Consider the following 21,856-nt stretch of genomic DNA (forward strand, 5'->3'; position numbering starts at 1 on the left):
TAATCAAATGAATTTAATATATATATATATATATATATTAAGAGTATAACTATTTTTTATACTATTAACAAATCATTCATCACTCATATGTTAATTATTATTATCTCTAAAAAATATATATAAATTAGTGATATGTGATGTACTAATAGTGTAAAAAACTTAAATAAATATTACAGATATATGGAGGAAATTTGAAGAAAAAATAACATTTATTTAGATATGATAAACTCTATTCATTTTCATAGTTTGGTTCACAATAGTTAAATATTATAACGATGTAATGAAAACATGGTGCCAATAATTTTTGTTGGGTATAAGGTCCCAGGAAAAGAACTAATTTCTTTGTTGTGTTTAAATGGCTTGGACAGGTATTTTAATTTAGCTTCACCCATAGGATATAAATGAGAGAAAATGTAAGAGTTTTATATATTATTAATATTTAATCATAGATATTAATAATAGAGTGATTATATAAATCCTTACTATTATACTCTATAAATTATCAATTATCAGTATATGCTATAAACTCTATATATTTCATTAAATTCTGAGGTGTAATAGATATAATATAATTTTATATCATGTCTTTTGCCACATCAGAATAATACAAGAAAGAGGATAAAATAAGTGAATGAAATATTTATACGTTAGTATAAAAATTTATACACTATCAATATATAGTTTATCATTTATTCATATTACCTTTTTCTATTGATAAATAAAAAAGTGATAATCAATCATTAAAAAATATGTATATACTGATAGTGTATGAGTTTTATACACTGTCATTGTATTATTATCATTGATTTTTTATTATTGTTGACTTTTCAGAAAAGGTAATCCAAATGAACGGTGTATGTATAAATCTTTACACTGTCAGTGTATACATTTTACACTCTTGTATAAATCTCTTACACAGGTACATTTTTTTTTTCTCAAAATAATTTGAGTTGTCTAACTTTTTGAAGAAAAAACATGGGTAGAGATAGGATTACGTGGAGTCATATCCACCGTCCAAAACCTACACATGTTCAATATTTAAGCATAGGGTTTGAACTTATGAGTCCGCCCCTTTATGTTTGAATACAACATTGAAGACCGTTTCACTATCTCACTCTTTCTCTCTCTAAAATCACCACCTTCTCTCTCTAAAATCTTCTTCAGATTTTGCTTATCATTGATCTGAATTTGCACAATCTTTCTTCGTAATCTCCGTTTTGGATCTTCAAACCGTTTCTACTGCGTCATCCATTATCACTCGTCTTCGCATTCTGAACCTCTGTTTCGTGAGTCTCTAACGGTCACTTTCAATTTAACTCACGTGTTGATTCTCTGATCTCAAAATCATTTTTACTTAATTTCTGAGGCATTTTAATTTCTGAGTTTTTGAACTAATTTAATTTGAACTGCTTGATGTTATTTAGTTGTGTGTTTAGTTAAAGAAAAAAGTAGATTGTGTTTTTGTGATTTTGAAAGTGTGGATTGATCTTCCTGTGTAATTGAGCTTTTGTGTGAAAGGTAGGTGCTAGTGTTGTGATCTACGGTTTCATAAACACTGTGATTTGTGAAGATTTGAATATCATTTACTAAGTTATTTATTTAAAAGAAACAATTCTGACTCATTTTTTAATCAATTTCCCCTTTCAGATTCATGTGTTTATTTGCAGGAGTTAGCCGTTGGGGATTATAATGATCCGGAGAGACACTTGCGGAGAGAATTGTAGTCGAATCAGAATTGGAGTGTGCTATCTTGACCATCTGCCAACAAACTATGGAAAGTGACAGGAAAGTCCCTGCTCAGTCGAGTGGTGGTGTTCAGAAAGGCAAAGCATTGCATGGGTAATTCTTAAAACCATTTACGTTTGATTGCATTCTTAAATTAGAGTTCCTAACGGAGTGTCCATATCAACAAGGGTGATGATTGTTGTCCTTTTTTTCCGGATGATAGTTTATCGGTTTATTGGCCGACCAAATTCTTGCACTCTGTGTCTGCCTTTTAAAAAAAATATTTATTTTATAGGTAACCATAGTAAGTTTTTGTTTCCTTGATTGGAGCTGATGATGAGGTGAAGTGAATTTTCTCTTACAACGATAAATATGTATTTGTAGGAGGACTACTGGCCCTACAAGGCGTTCTACAAAAGGACAATGGACACCTGAGGAGGTGAATTCTTTACTACTTAAACATATTTCATCTTTCTAAACTTTTTTAATGTTGTTTTGCTTGTGCTTTGAAATTCTGCTAGTTTATATCTCCCTTTGTAGACTGGTAATGTTGTATTTGCATAACAAAACTCTGTAACAACTAACATGTCAAACTTCCACATACGTGCTTTTAGCTGTCAGTTGATTATAATTATTCTTTAGAAACTTAAACCATAAATGGTAATATATAGGTTGGCCTTTTTCATCTATTTGTGTATTTTAGAAGTTTAGGACTTGATGTTTTCTTTAAACAATTAGATATAAATTTTAATGAATTTATATACAAATGTATTATATTATGAAGTGATATTAATGGTTTTCGTCTCTACAGGATGAGATTTTGTCCCAGGCAGTACAGCGATTTAAAGGAAAGAATTGGAAAAAAATAGGTAATATTATGATGAAGTACATGTTCATTTTAACTTCATGACCTACTTTCACTTGCATCCACTAGGGTCTTGAGTATGCATTGTCTGTATTCAATTCTTATAAAGTTATAAGTTTCATCTGTTGGAACTAACTAGGCTTAACTTGACAGTTTTATATGAAAAGAACAAAGAAATCTATGTTTTATATGGGGATCCATCTAATTATTTTGATGCCCCTTCCCCTTGACCTATGTAGTTCCACTCTCATGTTTTTGTAGTCTGCAAAACTATTTGTTGTGCATATTAACTGTGTTAGAGTTTGAAACTTCATTATACGTCGGTATTTTGCTGAAGACTTGTTCTGATTGCCAACTGTGTTCGTAGCCGAGTGTTTCAAGGATAGAACTGATGTGCAATGCTTGCATCGGTGGCAGAAAGTCTTAAATCCAGAACTTGTCAAAGGTCCATGGTCTAAAGAGGTAATATCTACTTTCTATTTCTTGTCTGTGATGATTTTATTTCTACAAGTTTGTATTAAGGTAACTTTATAGTTAGATATCAAATTTGAACTTTCCTTCTGAATGCAAACAGGAAGATGAAATAATTATTGCTTTGGTGAACAAATATGGTCCTAAAAAGTGGTCTAATATTGCACAGCATTTACCTGGGCGTATTGGTAAGCAGTGTCGAGAAAGGTATGGACTGTAGGTTACTGAATTTGTACTAGTCTGTGTGAGACATAAGTATCAGTGTTTTTATTTGTCCAGAACCAGTAAACTAGATTATCCTTATTGCCACATATAAACCATTTTGGAAGATCTGGAGGGATGTAGTTAAGTCTCATTTATATAACGTGTAAAATCTTATTAGGTGGCATAATCATCTTAATCCGTCTATAAACAAGGAAGCGTGGACGCAAGACGAGGAGTTGGCTCTAATAATTGCTCATGAAAAATATGGGAACAAATGGGCTGAGCTAACAAAATATTTGCCCGGAAGGTACATATTAAATTCTTGCCATTCTTTCACTTCATTTGGGGTTCACCATTTCTTATTTATTTATTTTCCAGGACTAATTCATAGGGATTTGATATTGGGGGCTGGTTGGAAAGAGAGCAAAATATCAATGTTTATCCATAAAACTTTCCTGCCTTTCTCTCTCTTCTAAACAAGCCCTGAATTGCTGTAATTGCAGGGGATCCAAATTTTGGCATCAAAATATGCCTAGTTTTCCATGTGCAGTTGGGGTCTGGTTGGAAAGAGAAAAGAAAGAGAACAAAATATCAATGTTTATTCATAAAACTTTTCTGGCTTTCTCTCTCTTCTAAACAAGCCCCGAACTGCTGTAATTTCAGGGGATCCAAATTCTGGCATCAAGATGTGCCTAGTTTTCCATGTGCACTTTGGTTCATTTTCCTCTTCTATTTATCATATGAATTTAGAATTGTCACATTCTTTTGCTTCTGTGTCAACAGGACAGACAATGCAATAAAAAATCACTGGAACAGTTCTGTGAAAAAGAAATTGGATTCTTACAAGGCATCAGGCTTGCTTGCTCGATTACAATCTTCAAGATTGCAGTCTAGTGGTGATGAGAATGGTCCCAGGGGGACTGAAGGAGGAGAAGTTTCACAGTGTAGCCAGGAGTCAGTTAATGCCGGTCACTTTCCTTCTGCCACTGAAATGAGCAACGCTGTTTTTCAAACTAGAGAGAAAAACAGGCCAAATGAAGAATCTAGTCTAGGAAAGGATTTTAGTCCTAGTCAAGCATCCTGTTCTGAGCCGTATTACGTGTCTCTAGATGATGTTGAATTCATTGAGCAGAAATATGTACAAGAATCTGGAAATTTCACAAATGAGGACTGCCAGCTTAATTTACATGCCCTAACCGATATTTCCTCATTGGACTTTGTGCGTGAATCCTCAAGGTTGCAAAATGATTGTATAGCTCCAAGTGAAAGCCGTGACATGCTGATATCTAATGACGAATGCTGCCGATTGCTATTTTCAGAGGCATTGAGTGATGAATGCTTTTCCTCTGGAGATAATAAAGGTCTAAATATGGCTGACCTGTCTAGATGCACTTCGTTTAGCTGCCAGACATCTGCTGCTCCATCAGTATCTTCTGCTAGTGATGATAGGTTGTTATATACTGCTGAAGCCAATGAGTTAGTTGGATCTGTGGATCAGCAGTTTGTCTGCCCGACATCTGCTCCACCAGTACCTTCTGCTAGTGATGGTAGGTTGCTGTATATTGGGTATGAGGATCAGCAGTTTGTCTCCAGATCAGAGGACAACATCCTTTATGCCAATGACTTATCTAGTTCTCCAGGTATCAATGAGATAGGTCGTGCAGAATTGCAAGAGCCAACAGATAATGTTGAGGATACCTCAAAATTGGTCCTTGTAAATAGTATTGGCTCTGGTTCAGATGCTAAACAAACTTGCTATCCAGCAGATGGAAAGCCAAATGTGCATACAGAACCAGAGAACACAGGATCTCTATGTTACAAGCCTCCCTGTTTTCCAAGCTTGGATATTCCTTTCTTAAGTTGTGATCTTATACAACCTGGGGGTGATATGCAGCAAGAGTTTAGTCCCCTAGGTATCCGCCAGTTGATGATGTCTTCTATGAACTGTCTATCTCCTTTTAGGTTGTGGGACTCACCTTCTCGAAATGATAGTCCAGATGCTTTGTTGAAAAGTGCTGCTAAAACTTTTATAGGTACACCATCCATATTAAAGAAAAGACACCGAGGCCTTTTATCTCCGCTATCAGATAAAAGAATTGAGAAGAAACTTGACTTTGACATGGCATCATCATTGATAAAAGATTTTTCCTGTTTGGAAGTCATGTTTGACAATGTTGAGACTCAGGAAGCAGTTTTGCCTTCTCCATCTTCAATGGGGAAAAAGAACTCTGGTACCTCTGTTGAAGATGATAAAGAAAATTGTGGACAAGTTGTTAAAGAGGAACAAGTATTGGAGAAAAATAATTCTGCAATTTCGGATGACAAAAGGTCAGAACTAGATACAGGTGATAGTAATTCTCAAGAGAAGAGTACACAGTCAGTTTCTGATGTTAAGTCTGAGATAAAAAATGACGTCAATGCGACTGCTGAGATTGTAAGCACAATTATTTTTAATCACCTGCTACTCAGAGTGTTGAGGCACATCTCAAATCTTGATATTTTTTATTTATCACTCTTGTTACTTTATTTGTCAGGTGCAACAACCTTCTGGAGTTCTGGTTAAGCATGATAGGAATAACCTGTTACTGCACTCTCCTGATCTAGTTGGTTTTAAATCAGACAGCGATCATAGTTTATGTGCGAGAGCTCATAAAAGTCCATGCTCGGGTGTTAAGTCTCCTTATGGACAGGAAAAACTTAGAGTTGCTGTTGCTAGTTGTGTACAATCTTTCTGTTCATCAGCCCAGGGGGAGAATTCAGATATTCATGCTGGAAAAGATGGTGGTTTTGAAACATGTGGCATGTAATACTCTTTAAATTGCTATATTATTATATTGTAGGAAAATGCTAAATAGCATGAAATGCATTTCTGCTGTGCAATTTCTTGCTTTGCTATTGGTTGATGCTTATTTCTTCTAACCCCTGATGTCTTGTGTTTATGCTTTCTAACGTCCTATACTGCTTAATTTTGAATTCGTATTCAGAGTGTTTGTACTCCATAGATGTGCTTATAATCTTAATCCTTCTTGGTATTTTGGTCGGCAATTTCCATTTTACACTATTTATTTTATTTCGGGTGTTTTTTTTCAAATCCTAGAAACTTTCCTCTTTGGTTGCATGGGTATAACTACCATCCCCAGAATCCATTAGATATGCGTGCACTGGGCCAGTCTTCTTCTTTTAAACTATGCTGAGTTATTTTATTATTTTGAATTTGAAGCCTCATTTGGTCCACTCGTTCTGGCTAAGATGATATTGTTGATTGTTTGAGCTACTGCTTTGGAAAATTCTTCATTTTTTGTTGTTTTTGTCACTTCCAAATTATAACTATGATGCAATTGTGTTACACTGTTACACTTCCACTTGTTTTTCGTTTTTTAGTTATTCTTAGGGTATGTTGGGTTACAAACAGGTGAATGGGTCGAACTGTTTTTGACTGACTGCTTGTTTGATTTTATAGATTTGGTGGAACACCTTTTAGGAGAAGTATTGAGTCACCTACAACATGGAAATCACCTTGGCTCTTCAACACTTTTCTGTCTAGCCCCAAGATTGATACTGAAATTACTATTGAGGTACTTCAGGATCTATTGTATAATTATTGTCTTCAAGTATATCTTAGTTTTTCCACCCTACTGAAAATTATGAACATATATACAGGATTTTGGGTATTTCATGAGCCCGGGTAATAGGAGCTATGATGCAATCGAGTGGATGAAACAGATCAGCCCAATTGCTCGTGAGATTTTGGAAAATGAAACTCCTAAGGCATCACAAAAAAATGAATCTGGAAATGACAGTGATGGGGACCACAAAAATAATGATCCTTGTGATCGGCCCGGGAACCATTGTCAGTTGGCTTCAAATGCTATCTTAAAGGTGTGTACCTAACACTCTTATCCACATTGCCTTTTCCACTTCCATTACCTTGAAATATGTTTGCATCTTTTAATATTATAGGACAAAACTTTGTTAGAAAAAAAACACAACTTTCTTACGTGTTTATTTTGTGTCTGTCCCCGTGATGGATGAGTTTACTTATGCAGTTTCCACTGAATTACATTGAAGATGATTTATTAAATGTGTTTCTTTCCTTTTTTAGATTCTGAATTCTTGCGTTTGTAATTTTATCAATCCCTTATATATCTAAAAGGAATTTATTGTAGGTGGAGCGACGTATACTTGACTTCAGCGAATGTGGAACACCAGGCAAGGTTGATAGCAGCAAATGCTCGACTATAAGCTGTTGAAGCCCTTTATATTTGTTGAAAGGATGCAAATAACTGCTTTTCAATTTATTATAGTAGAAGCTGCCTCTGTAGATGATCCAAATATGGAAACCCTATCTCTATGAAACTGCTAGTTGATAGAACTGAGGTTGTTGTTCGGAGGTAAATCTCATGCGAGCTAACGATTCCAAAGACGCATATTCACACCTATCTCCATTGTCCTGCTTGTCTCAAGGGATTAGGTCCAGTCCATTTGCTCTCCATGTTTATGTAAATTTTATAATAGTATGACATTTTCAAGTTTGTTTTTTTTGGTTTATATCCTAAAGTGGTTAAACTTTAATTTATAATTGTCATGAAAATATTATGCTTTTATATAAAGTAAGTAAATTGCAATGACATGAAAGGATCTGGATTTTTCTCTTTCTTGTATAAGTTAGGACATAACAGTCCTTGATTAAGTTCTCTTGCTAAGTATGCACTATAGTAGAATATTGCAGCAGATTAGAGGCTCTTCAATATTATCTTCCATCATCAAGTTGTTTCTGTGGATCGGGTGTCATGATCACATTCACATGGAGAATTGTGGCTGTCGCAGCTCTCTATATATGTGATGGATGCTAGGCTGCTAGCGAAAAAGTCGAAAAATGTCCCAATTTTTAGAAGTTCATTTGTTTAGTTTTTCCCCTTTCCCTGCCCTCATCCCTCGTTGACTATCCCATCTCTTTAGCCCCTTGTCCTTTGCTTCTTCTATCGATTTTCTGGCAACAATGTCCTAATGTTGTGTATTGGCTATTGCTATATTCTCTTGAACCAAAAGCCTTCTCTTTAACTTAGTACCAATTAGTCAATTACCAATATGGTATCATTTATACTATAGGTACCAATTACCAACTTAGTACCCATGGGTGAAAACAATGGCATTGCTTGAAAGTGGAACACTGTGAAGTAGGGCATAAAAGGATGGTAAAACTAGTAAAGTTGAAATTACCATAGCAAAAAAAACTCCAAATTGGTGCTTGCAGAGAAATTCCATCTGACATCAAGGCCATCAGAAAGGAAGATAAAGAAAAATAAGAGTTGCAAGAAAATTTTGGCATTTGGGTGGAAAAAAAGACTCATGCTGAGTAAAGGCCCCATGGAGTTGCATTTAAAATAAAATAAAAACAAGAAGCTTTTGTCAAGGGCTAAAACTATTTAATGTTTGCCTTACATATCTATAGGAAGACAATTCCTTTAAACATTGTGCATACTAAAAGCTTTAAGTTGATGGTTGAAGTTATTACGAATTATGGTGCACACCTCAATACTAAAGAAGGAATTAGAGCTAACAAAGTTAATGTTTAAGGGGCAAGAATTATTTGCTTAATGGAGTTGTTCTATACCAAGTTTGCACTCATGGTGGTGTGAGCGCAATAGGAGCACATTAGAACAAATAATTTCTTTTATAAAGTCCTTTCAGAACAAATTATAAAACTAACATTTTTTTAATTTCTTAAAATAGATCGTTCTATTTGTTAAATTCATATCAGCAATATGTCTAACTTCTTGCCTTGATCATGTTTTGCATGCTATATCTAAGCTGTAGCTTCCTTCATTAAGCTTTAGTTATTTGAGCCTTCTTATTGTAAATAGCCCAATATCCTTTTCTGGTTAGATAGGTAGTTAAAGTTGTTAGACAGTTTTTCTGTTTTTCCTCTTTTAGAAACTCTTGTATAAAAGAGTCATGGATAACTCTTTTCAATTCAATGCAAAAGATAATTTTCTCCAAAAAAATCTTATTCTCTCATGGCTTCCGCTTTATCAAGACTATTTAATGAGGAGAAAGGTGATCAAAATCTGCAGAGACTTGATTTACGGCAAGTATAACCAAGCTCTTGTAAACCCTTTTGAGTTGCCACTTACCTAGTCCAAGCGAGTGGTTGATAGGAGAAATGAATAAAGATGTAGTCTCCTATATTTAATTGATTCAATTCATCTGTCACTTTAGTGGTATCTGCAACGTGACCATTATTGTGGCTAACTCATTCTAGTAGGTGTGATCAAACATCATTATAATCACAATTTAAAATATTAATAACAATAGGAAAATATTCGTTTTCCCTGAAGGATACCCAAGAAAAAGATCACTTCACTTTTCCATCTTTTATTTTCTATTGTATCCTCCACTTTTCATCCGATGAAAGAGTAATTAAAACTTTTGGAAGAGGTCTTATATTAAGTTTAACCAATTTAAATGGTTAAATCGTTTGCTATAACTTTATACTTAATTAATATTTTTTATTTACAAATATATAATTATATATAAATGTAAACTTTTATATATTGAAGTAATATCTGTTCATTTTTTGACTGGACAACAAAGTAGTAGAGTAATTTCTCATTTTTAAGTAAACGATTCAGTTTAATTCCCGGGTTAATCCGGTTTAACTGGGTTTAACACAATTGGACTGGAAAGCCCTCACTCGGTTAAAACAGTAAACTAGAGTCGTTTTCAAGTCCCGTCAGTAGTCAAACCAAGACCATCCAGTATGGTGTAATTCTCACACCACTCTTCTAGTACAAACTCATTCAGCAAATATCCACATCTAAAATAATAATCCGACTAAACTAAGCAGTCCCTAGAATTCCACCCAATTCAAATATTGATTGTATTCGGACTATTGATCTTTATATTTCTACACTCAGCTTCGACACCCAAAATTTAATATTTACTAATTCCTATTTTGCTAAGAACTAATCTTTAAATTTTAAAATTATTAAGATACTGGTAGATAACGGACTAAAAGTCTGATTTATTTAGTTTAACCCAACATGAAAGAGTAAAATAAAAATCTGGTAGGGGCACATTTATGATGCCATATTAAGATAACTGAACAAAAATGTCATAATGATGAGATATAATGTTATGATGTCCGTAATTATTGAACGAAAATAATGGATGTCCTCCAACAAGGGGCAAATAGAAAACTGTAATCAGTAACATGTTTTAGACAACTCTGGTTACAGCTGCATGTATTGCATCAGCCAAATGAGGAACTGTTTTGGAACTCAGACCAGCCATGCTAATCCTCCTGCACAATAACAAAAGGAATGAGAGTTTATATGTTGGTGTTTATTTTGGGGTTTGAAAAGTGGACCCAGATAGTAGAAAGTAAATTTAGGATGCACATGCAACCCTTGCCAGTGAAATATCATGAGTATGATATGAAGAAACAAAACAAGTGTATTTCATGAGTATGATATTGCAACTTCAAATTTATTTACAGCAAAAAGAATTTGACAAGTGCATGGTAAAGAAAAGAGAACGGTGTTGCAGACACTTGGAAATGGTTCAATGATGTCAGAAATAGAGCATCTTACCCATCAGATGTCAAGTATATATGGTACTCCTTAGTTAAGAAGGAAACTTGCTCAGCATTCAATCCTGTGAAAGTAAACATTCCAATCTGCTTGATAATGTGACTCCAATCACCAGGTGTGCCTGCTCATTTAAAGGAGAAATAACTTAATAGCCGAAATAAACATTTCATAGAAAACATGGGATTTTAGGATGTTAGCACACCCAGATACCGAAATAAAAGAGCGAATCAGGAGAAGACCAAGTAAGAAAGGATGAGCAAAGAAGTAACTACTAGCATGCAGGTCCAACAATAATGATAAAGAACCACCCAAAAAGAGATAAACTAAGAGAATTGTAAAAGGAACTCTGTATAGGCTGACCTCTGGATTGCAAAGCATCAAAAAGTTGTTGGCGCATTTTGATAATGCGATCAGCCATTGCCTTCAGCTCAATAGTCCACTCATTGTACAAATCCCTGAAAGAGAAGCAAAATAGGAAGGGGGAAAATTAAGAAGACTATGCAAGTTAAAGATTAGCATTCACCACAAGAGAGAGAGAGAAGAAATAGTGAAAAACAATAATATTGTAGCCAGTAACAAAGCCCTTCTTTGCCTAATGCCTAACTCTACTGAGGAAAGCAACATAGTCTTGGCTCATTACCGGTCCCTGAGAATGGCAGCCACAATGGATGCACCATGAATGGGAGGGTTTGAGTACATTGGCCTAACCACAAGTTTCACCTGGCTCTCAACCCTGCTTGCAACATCAGCTGACTTGGAGACCTAGGGAGTTTTTATAAAAAAACAAATCATGGAAAATTATCAAAACAAAAAGCTTCTAACATTATGGAGAAGAAAACACATTTTCATGTTATGTATAATCATGAATTATAACTGAAGAAAACACCTTTTCAAAAAGTAATCCATGAAAAAAAAACCAGATTCAACAGGACACAAAATGTGCATGACTCACTAATCACTATCAATAAGAAAAAATTAAGTTGTCTCTATTTAATGAGCTGAAATTCATACAATGCTTAGGGCGCCAACACGTTCTCCATATAGACCCATGTTCTTAGCATAACTCTGGGCAAGCAGCAATTCACCCCCATCAGCAACAAACAAGCGAACAGCCTGTGCATCTATATCTAGACTTCCACTAGCAAAGCCCTGTTGAACAAGAACAGTAGAGTTTAAAAAAATAACTTTGAATCAACTAGGCATTTGAGACAAATTAGAGATCGAATCTTGCGTGGACATGATCCACCATAGAGCATGCCACGAAATAGGAAGCCAAACACTTGAATGTGTTTGGACTTTTCTGCGCACGCTAGACTTCAGCATTCAAGTGGTTGGATTTGTAGCGGTAAATTATATCTATACAAATTTATCAATGGAAAAAGCATGTAGATAAGAGTTTGTGGCATGCAAAAATGCTTACTTGATAAGCACTGTCAAAGAAAGGTAACAAAGCTTTTGATCTCAACAGCTTCCTAATCTGCTCCCATTGCTCAGTGGTTGGATCAACACCAGTAGGGTTATGTGCGCATGCATGTAGCAAAACAATGGATCCAGATGGGGCAGAACCAAGATCTTCTAGAAGTCCTGTAAGGAACAAGAAAAAATTCAATATATGAGATCAGATGTAAGTTATTGATCAAGATACATATGAACTTTCTATACAAAACACAAAATAAGGAACAAACACATTAATGGTTTATTATAAATAATTCCTAACCTTCAAAGTCAAGCCCTCTTGTTGCCGGAGCATAATAGCGATATGTTTTGACAGATAACCCAGCTAAGGTGAAAATCTTTGGGTGATTACCCCATGTTGGTTGAGGAATATATATAGTCCTCTGAAAAGAAAAAGCGCCAACAGAAATGGTAAGCTAAGACTACAAAAATCAGTTCAAAGGGGCAAAGAGGGGAGAAAAGAAAGTTAAGAACAAAGCTTTTTACCTGGTGATAGTGTCTAGCTAGAAATTCACCCCCAACTCTTAATGAACCAGTACCAGACAAGCATTGAACAGTGGTCACCCTGTTCTCTTGAATAGCAGGGCTATATACAAAAAATGTAAGGATATAAACAATCAGGTATTGAATGTGAATAAATATTTACAAATTACAAGCAATAAATCAAAGATTGAAAAACCAGCTCCTAAAAGAAGTTAAAATAACCTGTCAGCACCAAAAATGAGCCTAGCACTCAATTTGTTGAAATCGGCGACCCCAACAATTGGAAGATACTCCTTGTTGCGTGACCTGAAAATGCAGCAAAAACAGAACTTGATTAAAAATTGAATATAACTTCGTACAAAAAATAGAAGAAAGTAAGTATAGTGAGTGAGGGACTAACGCTTCATTCACAAGTTGCTGTTCAACACGCCTCACTACATTCAGAACAAGAGGTTTTCCTTCCTGGTAAAGGCCACGGCACCAATAAAACTCATAATTAACGAGTGTAGTCGAAAGAGAGTCGTTGTAATAATCAACACTAGTGGAAATTACATTCTCTTCCTACATGTTTGGACTGATTATGTTTGGATCAATTATACAAGAAAAAAAAAAAGGTGATCCAGTTCACGAGTGTCCGGGATTGGGGGAGGATAAATATGTACGTAACCTTATAAATAATAATATAAGAGAAAAATGTATACACTGACAATATATGAATCATTATTATATGATACCATTCATCTTTAAACAAAATCCAAATGAACTATCGATTATATATTATATAGTAGTTGTATATAAATATTTATACGATGTAATTAATTCTGTCACACAAAAAATAACAAACAATTAATTAAGATTATAAATTACCTCAGTTCGGTAAGCACCAACACCTAAATTGAGCTTAACTGGGCTTGGATCTTTGTTATAAGCCACAGTCACCTATTTATAAAACACGAAACAATTAATTAACATTATAAAATAATAATTATAAAAAAAATCATTTCACAAGACTATGAAATTTGCGTGTTTCACAAAACGTCACAACCAATCACTAATCAATCAATTATATTTCTTCCAAATGAAACGTAACAAACAATCGCAATCAGATTCAGCGTGTAAAATAAAATAAATCATAAAAAGCGTAACGTTAATTTAACGAAATAATTAAAAAAAATAAGAATAAAATAGAATCGTATAATATACCCCGAGAATAGGATCTTCAGGAGCAGGAAGAAGATGAGCGAAAACGGAATCAGAAGAAGCGGTTGGAGAAACGGAAACGGATTGATTAACGGAAGCCATTTGATGATTAAGAAGATGATTTGAAAGAGTAGTTATTCTACGATCAACGGAAGAAGAAGAAGGATCAGAGAAGGTATTTATATAAGTAGTAGTAGTATTACTCTGTGGGCGCATATTGTTATAAATTTACTTTCTATTATAATTTAACTACTTTCCAATGTGGTATTGTAGAAATGTGTTCCCTTCTCCTTTTAAAGTACTTGGAAATGGGAGAGAGAGAAAACATCTCTCACTCAAAATTTGATTGTTTTTTTTGTTTCCCACGTGTATTCTCGCATTGGAGGCAATTTTGTCCGAGCTGGGAACAGGTATGTGGGACTAACTCTCTCGACGGACATTTTTTTTTTTAATTTAAGGGGCTCAAGCATGTATCACTTGAACCAATGCCCGTTGGTAAAATTTGATTGTTTATATTAACTATTTTTTAATAAAATCATATTAAAAATGATCAACTTTATTTTTTCTAGTATTTTAATAGTATTGTGTCTCATTAATTGAAAAATATGTATATAATAACAACCTAAGAGTTTTTTTATTGTTAAAATATAATTTTATTAAATTATAATTAACTTATTGGTATAAGTAGTAAATGATGCATTAACTACATAAAAATATTATCATTCCTAATGTATAGAATACTCAATTGTTTATTTTTCTAAACACTATATTATTAAATAATATTTTCTAAGGCACCGCATGAATTAAATTCAACTGTATACCAATAAAAGGATGTCTCAGATTCGATATTGATGTAATCATTTGACATATTCTATATTCTAGAAAGGACTATTCTATCATCATATAGTTTACTAAATTTGACTGCATATCAAATTAAATTATAATATTATAACAAGAGAAAAAATATACAATGTGAGTTTATACTCTTCACAAAAATAATTTAAATTAATGATTTATAATGTATGGATTATATATAATTATTTACTCTAATAGTGTATACATATTATACTGTTATGTAAATGTAATATATTTGTGAATATAATATTATTATTTATAAGATATAACTCCGTCATTAAAATAATCCAATGATGAATTATAAATAATTAAATTCAAGGTTTGAATCTTTATTATGTTATTTTGAAAAATATTAAATATTTCATTTACAAAATTCACCTTTTAAAATTAACAATACATTGATATAATAGTGTAAGGTCTTACTAAATCCTTAAGATTGAATGTTCGATTTCTGAGAGCAACATTTAAATATTCGAATACTTGACAGTCTAGTATATAATAGTTTTAGTATAACTAGGTTTAATTTCTTTGTTACCTATTTAAAAGTGTTATTTGTCCTTAAAAACACATAAAAATCTTTAAATTAGTCAACATAGATGCATTTAAGTAAACTAACAAACCAATTTAAAGATATTTGTAATTATAATAAATAATATATTTTTGTATATCGATTTTATTAGAAGATATAGAATTTATTTCCTTCGTTAGCAATTGTATTTGTAATGTTGTCTTATCCCTTACGCTTCGTGCAAGTGTACAACATCTCTGGAAGTCTATAATTTTAGTAGATTGGGATGAAGACAGTACACTAACGTATCAAACAAGGCAAAATTAAGACTGGAGTAACCAATTTCTTTTGTACGTAGTTTGAATAATATTTATAAAGTTTTATGATAGCTATTACCTGTCTAATACAACTTGCAAATTTTATCCAAACTTAGAAACGCTAATTTGAACATTATTTAGAGATCAATATTTTATTAATAAATATAATTTATTATAGAGAATTATGACTTCGTTCGATTTATGTAGTCGATCACACCTAGTAAGATAAAGAGTCGAATGTTGTTTTATTTAGATTTTGCTTTTCCCATTATATTGGAGTAAAAATAGTGTTATGAGATGAGTGTTTCATTTCCTGTATACCAATAAACCAAAAGGATATTGAGATTTGTTTTTTAGAGTCATGAATGAGACAAGGTAACAGAAAATAAGCACTGATAAAGTTATCTAGCTGTGGATCAGAAAACCATGTGATCTATGGCCAACAATAACAATCCACCTGAAGATTTATGAACTTTAATACCCTTCTTTAATACAATAAAAATGGATGTTATTTCTTTAAATAATTAAATAAAATCAAGTTGAGGGGACCAAATTAGTATTACTTTGTAAAAAGCTAACTACATTCTCTACCTCCAAACAACACAGAAAACTCTGGCCCTGGGAATCCAACATGGGTATAATAATGAGTGCATTCAGAAAGGCAAACAACTTAATATAGCAGCTTTATAGCGTCCACTTCGTTGATCACCCCTTCAAGCTGCATACAAGTCAGAAAATTGGTCATATGAGAAAGAATTATAATGAACTTGACTTAGCATACCACAAATTTTGAACTAAAAATGTGTTCGATTTATGAGAGTTACACTTGTTGAAATGAGCAATCACGCACCCTGGAAGAGATTAGTTCCTTATGCATATGGTGAAGGAATACCTTTGGTTATACCAAAAAAAAAATACCACAAAGTTCGCATCACATTGTAGCTACAAGCATACCTTGACAACCTGACGCAGGAAGTAATCCCCGTACTGTTTGGTAGGCTTGGACTCTACAACATGAACAATATCCTGCAGCAAATATCAGACATTTAAATGTTGTAGCACCTTTACAAAAGAAAATACGATACAGTTCATTTTCTAGATAAATAATTTACTTTAAGCTAAACACCAATATGTTTAATATGAATTCATGTCCAATGTTTATTCCACCAGCACAAAGTAGCCAAGCAAGGAGGGAGCCCATCCACCACTAGCATCTCCTAGTCATTTATACCATATAAAAAATGACCACATGTCCATTGTTGCCTCAGTTTTTAGTGGTTTGAGATTCAAGAGACTCGACCATTAATTCAACATTAGAGAAAGAAAAAGCTTTGATCATCAAGAAGATAAAAGTTTCATTACAAAGGACAATTACGCCAATATGGTCTAGAAATCTTGTTGACATTTACGAGCAGTATTGGTAGAAAATATGAGTCGTATAAAAGATTGAAGGATTACTGTGCCCCCCAAAAAAGACAGAAGGGTTATTTAAAAAGAGGAAGTGTTATGCAAGCTTACATCATTAATATAAAAATCGATATCAGCATTGGAGATAACTTTTCCGTCACTATCAACAGCATGTGTCTTATGCTTGTATGTTGTCAAGATAGTCCTGCCAAGCATAAAAATAGAATTACATGAATAAGCTAATTTCAAAAACTATATTCTATAGGCTAAAAAACTTGATAGAAGGAGATGCTAAGATAAGTGAATGTCTTCAAACCTTAAGGTAGGTTCATCGACTTCCACGTAACTTGCAAGTTTTGTAAGGGAGATTGTTGAATACACTTTCAAGAAGGTCCGGACACCTGATAACAATTGTTGTTGCTTTGCTTCATAAAGGAACAGTTTCAATTGAAGTCTATAAGCATCCTGAAAAACAAAATACAATTAGTAATTTACAAAATAAAAACAGGGAACAGTTCCAATTGAAGTCTACAAGCCATGAACATAGATGGGTCAAGGGGTAAATAGTGGTCTAAGAATGTTATGAAAATGAATATCAAAACAAAACAAAAAAACATTGATGGATGATGAATGGGCAGTTGACTAAAGAAAAACAAAAGTTGCAGACACTATGCTACCCATGTTAAAGAGTCTGGAAGCTAACAAGAGTCTTGAACAAAATTAATGAGAATTCAAACCCTAAAACGTCGATTAACTTTTGACATGTTTCACTAGCTACTCAATTCGCAATGTTGCAATAGATTATTTTCTCTTACTCTACACACATTTTTTGTGGATGTGTTAGGATGATAGTTATTCCAAGCCATGCTTGTGAAAAGGGCACCCATTTTAATAATAAATTTAATAAAGAAACAGACTTTGAACTTCCAGTTTGAAATCATTTAGAAATAACTTCAAACTTGAAGCCCATTTGGGCTATGCATGCCCTCCGTATGCTTTTATTTCGCTCTAGATGCAACTGAAGGAATACCTGGTTGTAGTTCACTAGAGGTTCCTCAAAGCTTGGTGCTGAAGGGGTAATAAACTTTGGACATGCATACGAGAAGAGCTCATCAAAGATGGCAAATGCCTCATCATCGTATCTTTGCATTATGATCATCTTTTCACCATACTTCTCTCGCAACTGAGAGCTCACGGTTTCATCAACAAGCCTGCTTTGGGGGCAGAGTGAAAGGGAAATGGCCAGCAAGGCATACATTTGCTCATTCTTCTTCAGTATCTGCTCATATTGTGGCGATGTCTGATGATACTGCTTCGTCTTATAAATGTACAATAGAATTTTGTTGAATTCACGAATTGCATCCACATATCTGTATAAAAGGCAAGAGGTCAGGTGTTGTAATGAGAAGATAATAACAGAAGACAATGATAGCAAAACACCATCTTGTGTATCTTGAACAGAGAAACTAAACATTCAAACAGCCTTTTCCCAACGAGCGTGACCTTATATATATATAATGTTCATTATAAGAATGAACGAAGGGATGATATATTTGCTTGGTGTTCAAATCAATTGAAATTTTGCCAGTGCATAGTAATTGATACTGGGTAAGCATCCAGAGCAGAGGGATTGAAATACAAGAATCAAGGTCTGACTACTTGTCCATCGCTAGTTTTTTTTTTAACTTTTAAATACTAAATTGTACATCATAAAAAACTCAAATATGAGAAACAGAAATCGCAGTCCATGCACGCATACTGTAAGATAAGATGGTAGCCTACATAAGATGATCGACGATAAACGCTACTACAATATCAAGCTATATCTGTGAAAGGTAATTCAACAAGCAGTAATGCATAGTAGCAAAAGCTGCCATAGTTGACAGTTTTAGGATATAGTTTTGTTTTCCTAAGCAAAGACATGAGAGTAATCATTACCTTCAATTATGAAGGGGGAAGGGTAGTATGTGGATACAAGGCAAATTGATATTTTTTAGGCCCACAAAGCATACCTCCAAAGAACAATAAGAAACAGAAAACACTAACAGGTGGCAATAGAACATAGTGGAGTCATTAATAGATGAATATCATGTGATTACATGAAACAAGCAGCAACAAAAGTAATTAACTAGTGAAAGTCCACCAATACTACAAATCAAAGGATATATAACCGCACCTGCGCAGCATAAGATTGGCAAAACCATAGTGATAAATGGTAGTAATATGGCTGCCAATAACAAGGGTGTAAACACCCTGTTGACTAATATCAATAGGTTGCAGGCACTTGAGACCGGTATGATAATCTCCCAAAAGACAATGCACCCGCAGCAAACCAACCATACCAAAATACCCCAAAACCTTCAACACATTACTCCCTCCATTGTAATCATACCCATCTGTAGAAGTGAACTGTTCCAATCCTTCCTTCTCATTCTCCAGAATCTGAATAATATTTGATTTCTCTACAAGTGCTTGCAAGAAGTTGAGAACACCATAAACACTCCATGCCTGTGACAAAACAAACACGTAACATAAACAATGAATAATGATACACAAAAATAAAGTCTCCTAAAATTCACAACATAACTAGAATTTGCCCAGATACATAATCAAAACAGTAGGATTCACTCCTATATTAAAAATTCAATAACAGTCATCTCATTCTCACATTCCAGTCAATAATAATTTCAAACATTTTTAGTAGCTCAATTTCTTTTCCGATTAACACTTGTAGTAAAGCCCAAAGCTTTTAAACCACTGCAGTATACAGCCACAGTTAAGCACTCTGTATTGTGATTTTCGTAATCTCCACAACCACATCACTATCACTTACTCATCGTTGTAGCTATAAAGACCTCATTTTACCACAATCACCTTAAATGCAACATAATCACAACCACAACAGCAAAAACCATTTAAAACATTAAGCCAGACAATCAAATAAATAAGCTAACATACATTAAAATGTTTTGATCACAAAACAAGATAATTCAAAAAATGAGGGAGATTACAAATTTTGAAAGCTCACTCATGAAAAGCTACTTCAACTAACTTTGCAAACGCTATAATCTCTTCTAATAGTAATAATCCATGTATCATTTTTCTCCTTGAACTTTTAAAATGACAATTTCACCGCAACCAAATATAATAATCGAATTCTCAATAAGTTAGTTTAACCTGATCAAATTGCCTCAATAGAGCAATCTCTTGTTCAGTTTTGTTCTTCATTTTCGCACGGTACTGACAGAAACTCTGAAACTGGTAAACGAACTCATCCACCATATCCCAAAGCCACTGATTCGGAAGCTGCATGTTAACAACACCGTGTAACACAACCTGAAAAAGAGAACAATAATTGTCCCACGAATCAATACGCTGTCGTATCGTAGGATTAAGACGAGCGTAAAAGTGTCGAAACCACATCTCCTTATAGAGCAAGCAAAAAACGTGATCGTTATCGACGTAATGCGCCACCGCGTCCACCGAGGGCCACGGCGTGTCTTTGAATAAACGGTCCGAGAGTGTGTGGAAGGAAGTTTCGTACATCTGGTGAATCTCGTAGACGTTCTTTTCACGAATGTGACGGTAGAGGTGAACGACGAAGGATTTAACGGAATCTGGAACGAAGTTCGGGTCGTAGTCTAATTGGTCTTGTGGTTGTTGGTGACGGTGGTCGTCGTAGCTGACACCGCCTGAGACGGCGCGTGCGTCTTCGTAGTCGTGCGTGGACATGGTGCGTTGAAATTTGGGTGCAGTGGTTTCACACTAAGTCGAGGATATGGAGAATAAGGAGAAAGGAACAAGATTAGGTTTTGAGACTATGATTAATAGTGTGTATCGGCATTTGTGTCTGTCAGCGATTGATTAATTAATATATTGGTGGCAGTTGTTTAGGATTATATAATTTTTTTGTAAAAATTAAATAATGTTAAGGTAGAAAATGCAAATTACACGATGAAAAAAATTATTTCAAGTTTTGACTTTATATATAGTATAAATGATATTTAAATTTTGAATATAAAATATAAGTTAATTATTTGTGTTACATACTTACATAGTTCTATTTAAAAGTGAAGATATTCACATATTTAAACCCAGACTCCTTAACTTATTTAAATATTTTTCTAAACAAAATAACTATTGATTTTAAATAGGTGATGCATAAGTTTTAATTATAGAGAAAAAATATCAACCCATATTGAGTTTATTATAAAATCGATACTTACATATTTCATTATTATTGACTTTCAAATATTAATAATATAAATAAATGCGAATAATATAGTCACTGTTTATAACTATTTATTCTATAAATAATATTTGTTAGGAGAATTAGTCATACATCCCGAAAGATTTAGTTCATTAACCAAAAATGTAAAAAAAAATATTCGGTAGTATAAACAACATGTATTGTGCTTTTTGGGACTATATGACATTGGATCTATTAGGATTAGTTTGAGAATTGGATTTTGGAGGGAATGAAGGGAAAATGAAGACTTTCGAACCATAAAATACACTTGTGAGTGAGATGACTCATAAACCTTCCTTTTTTCATTTCTCCCTTTCCAAAATATAACTCTCAAGCTAAGCTTAGGATCAAGAAATCTTTTATGTGTGGTTATGGAATGAAAACACCATTTCTATTATAGATAATGATAATAACAAATAGAACAACAAATTCTAGATTGGCGCAAAATCGGTTGCAAGTATTTACTATTAGAATCTTATCATTAGAGGCGTGATAATAAAATTATATATGGATTTTATTTCTTAG

General features: G+C 33.7%; 3 protein-coding genes across 5 annotated transcripts; 1 reads left to right on the top strand and 2 right to left on the bottom strand.

Annotated features, from left to right (window-relative positions):
• Positions 1,075-8,013, top strand: LOC109344203 (myb-related protein 3R-1-like). 2 transcript variants are annotated; one of them, XM_019582859.1, is made up of 13 exons: positions 1,075-1,286; positions 1,648-1,839; positions 2,110-2,164; positions 2,537-2,594; positions 2,958-3,052; positions 3,165-3,268; positions 3,444-3,572; positions 4,049-5,699; positions 5,800-6,068; positions 6,726-6,840; positions 6,926-7,144; positions 7,432-7,479; positions 7,573-8,013. In XM_019582859.1, exons 2-13 carry the CDS (start codon positions 1,772-1,774, stop codon positions 7,585-7,587), a joined length of 2,826 nt encoding a protein of 941 aa, XP_019438404.1. In that variant the 5' UTR covers positions 1,075-1,286; positions 1,648-1,771; the 3' UTR covers positions 7,588-8,013. The 2 variants fall into 2 exon arrangements, with proteins under 2 accessions (XP_019438404.1, XP_019438403.1); XM_019582858.1 differs by having other exon boundaries at positions 7,432-8,013.
• LOC109344204 (aspartate aminotransferase 1) lies at positions 1,861-14,239 on the bottom strand. Of its 2 annotated transcripts, XR_002107298.1 has the most exons (13): positions 13,999-14,239; positions 13,663-13,734; positions 13,196-13,257; positions 13,018-13,101; positions 12,799-12,898; positions 12,575-12,695; positions 12,278-12,441; positions 11,869-12,006; positions 11,498-11,619; positions 11,218-11,312; positions 10,858-10,978; positions 10,403-10,568; positions 1,861-1,869 (listed from the first exon to the last, which is right to left on the bottom strand). XR_002107298.1 is itself a non-coding variant. In XM_019582860.1 (12 exons), exons 1-12 carry the CDS (start codon positions 14,209-14,211, stop codon positions 10,484-10,486), a joined length of 1,377 nt encoding a protein of 458 aa, XP_019438405.1. In that variant the 5' UTR covers positions 14,212-14,239; the 3' UTR covers positions 10,268-10,483. The 2 variants fall into 2 exon arrangements, 1 of the variants encoding a protein (XP_019438405.1); XM_019582860.1 differs by lacking the exon at positions 1,861-1,869 and having other exon boundaries at positions 10,268-10,568.
• LOC109344208 (eukaryotic translation initiation factor 3 subunit L-like) lies at positions 16,117-20,890 on the bottom strand. Its single transcript, XM_019582865.1, has 8 exons — positions 20,879-20,890; positions 20,260-20,845; positions 19,259-19,590; positions 18,113-18,452; positions 17,399-17,547; positions 17,194-17,287; positions 16,630-16,701; positions 16,117-16,393 (listed from the first exon to the last, which is right to left on the bottom strand). Exons 2-8 carry the CDS (start codon positions 20,812-20,814, stop codon positions 16,346-16,348), a joined length of 1,590 nt encoding a protein of 529 aa, XP_019438410.1. The 5' UTR covers positions 20,815-20,845; positions 20,879-20,890; the 3' UTR covers positions 16,117-16,345.

Source organism: Lupinus angustifolius, chromosome LG03 (genome assembly GCF_001865875.1).
Source record: "Lupinus angustifolius cultivar Tanjil chromosome LG03, LupAngTanjil_v1.0, whole genome shotgun sequence".
NCBI classification, from domain to species: Eukaryota; Viridiplantae; Streptophyta; class Magnoliopsida; order Fabales; family Fabaceae; genus Lupinus; species Lupinus angustifolius.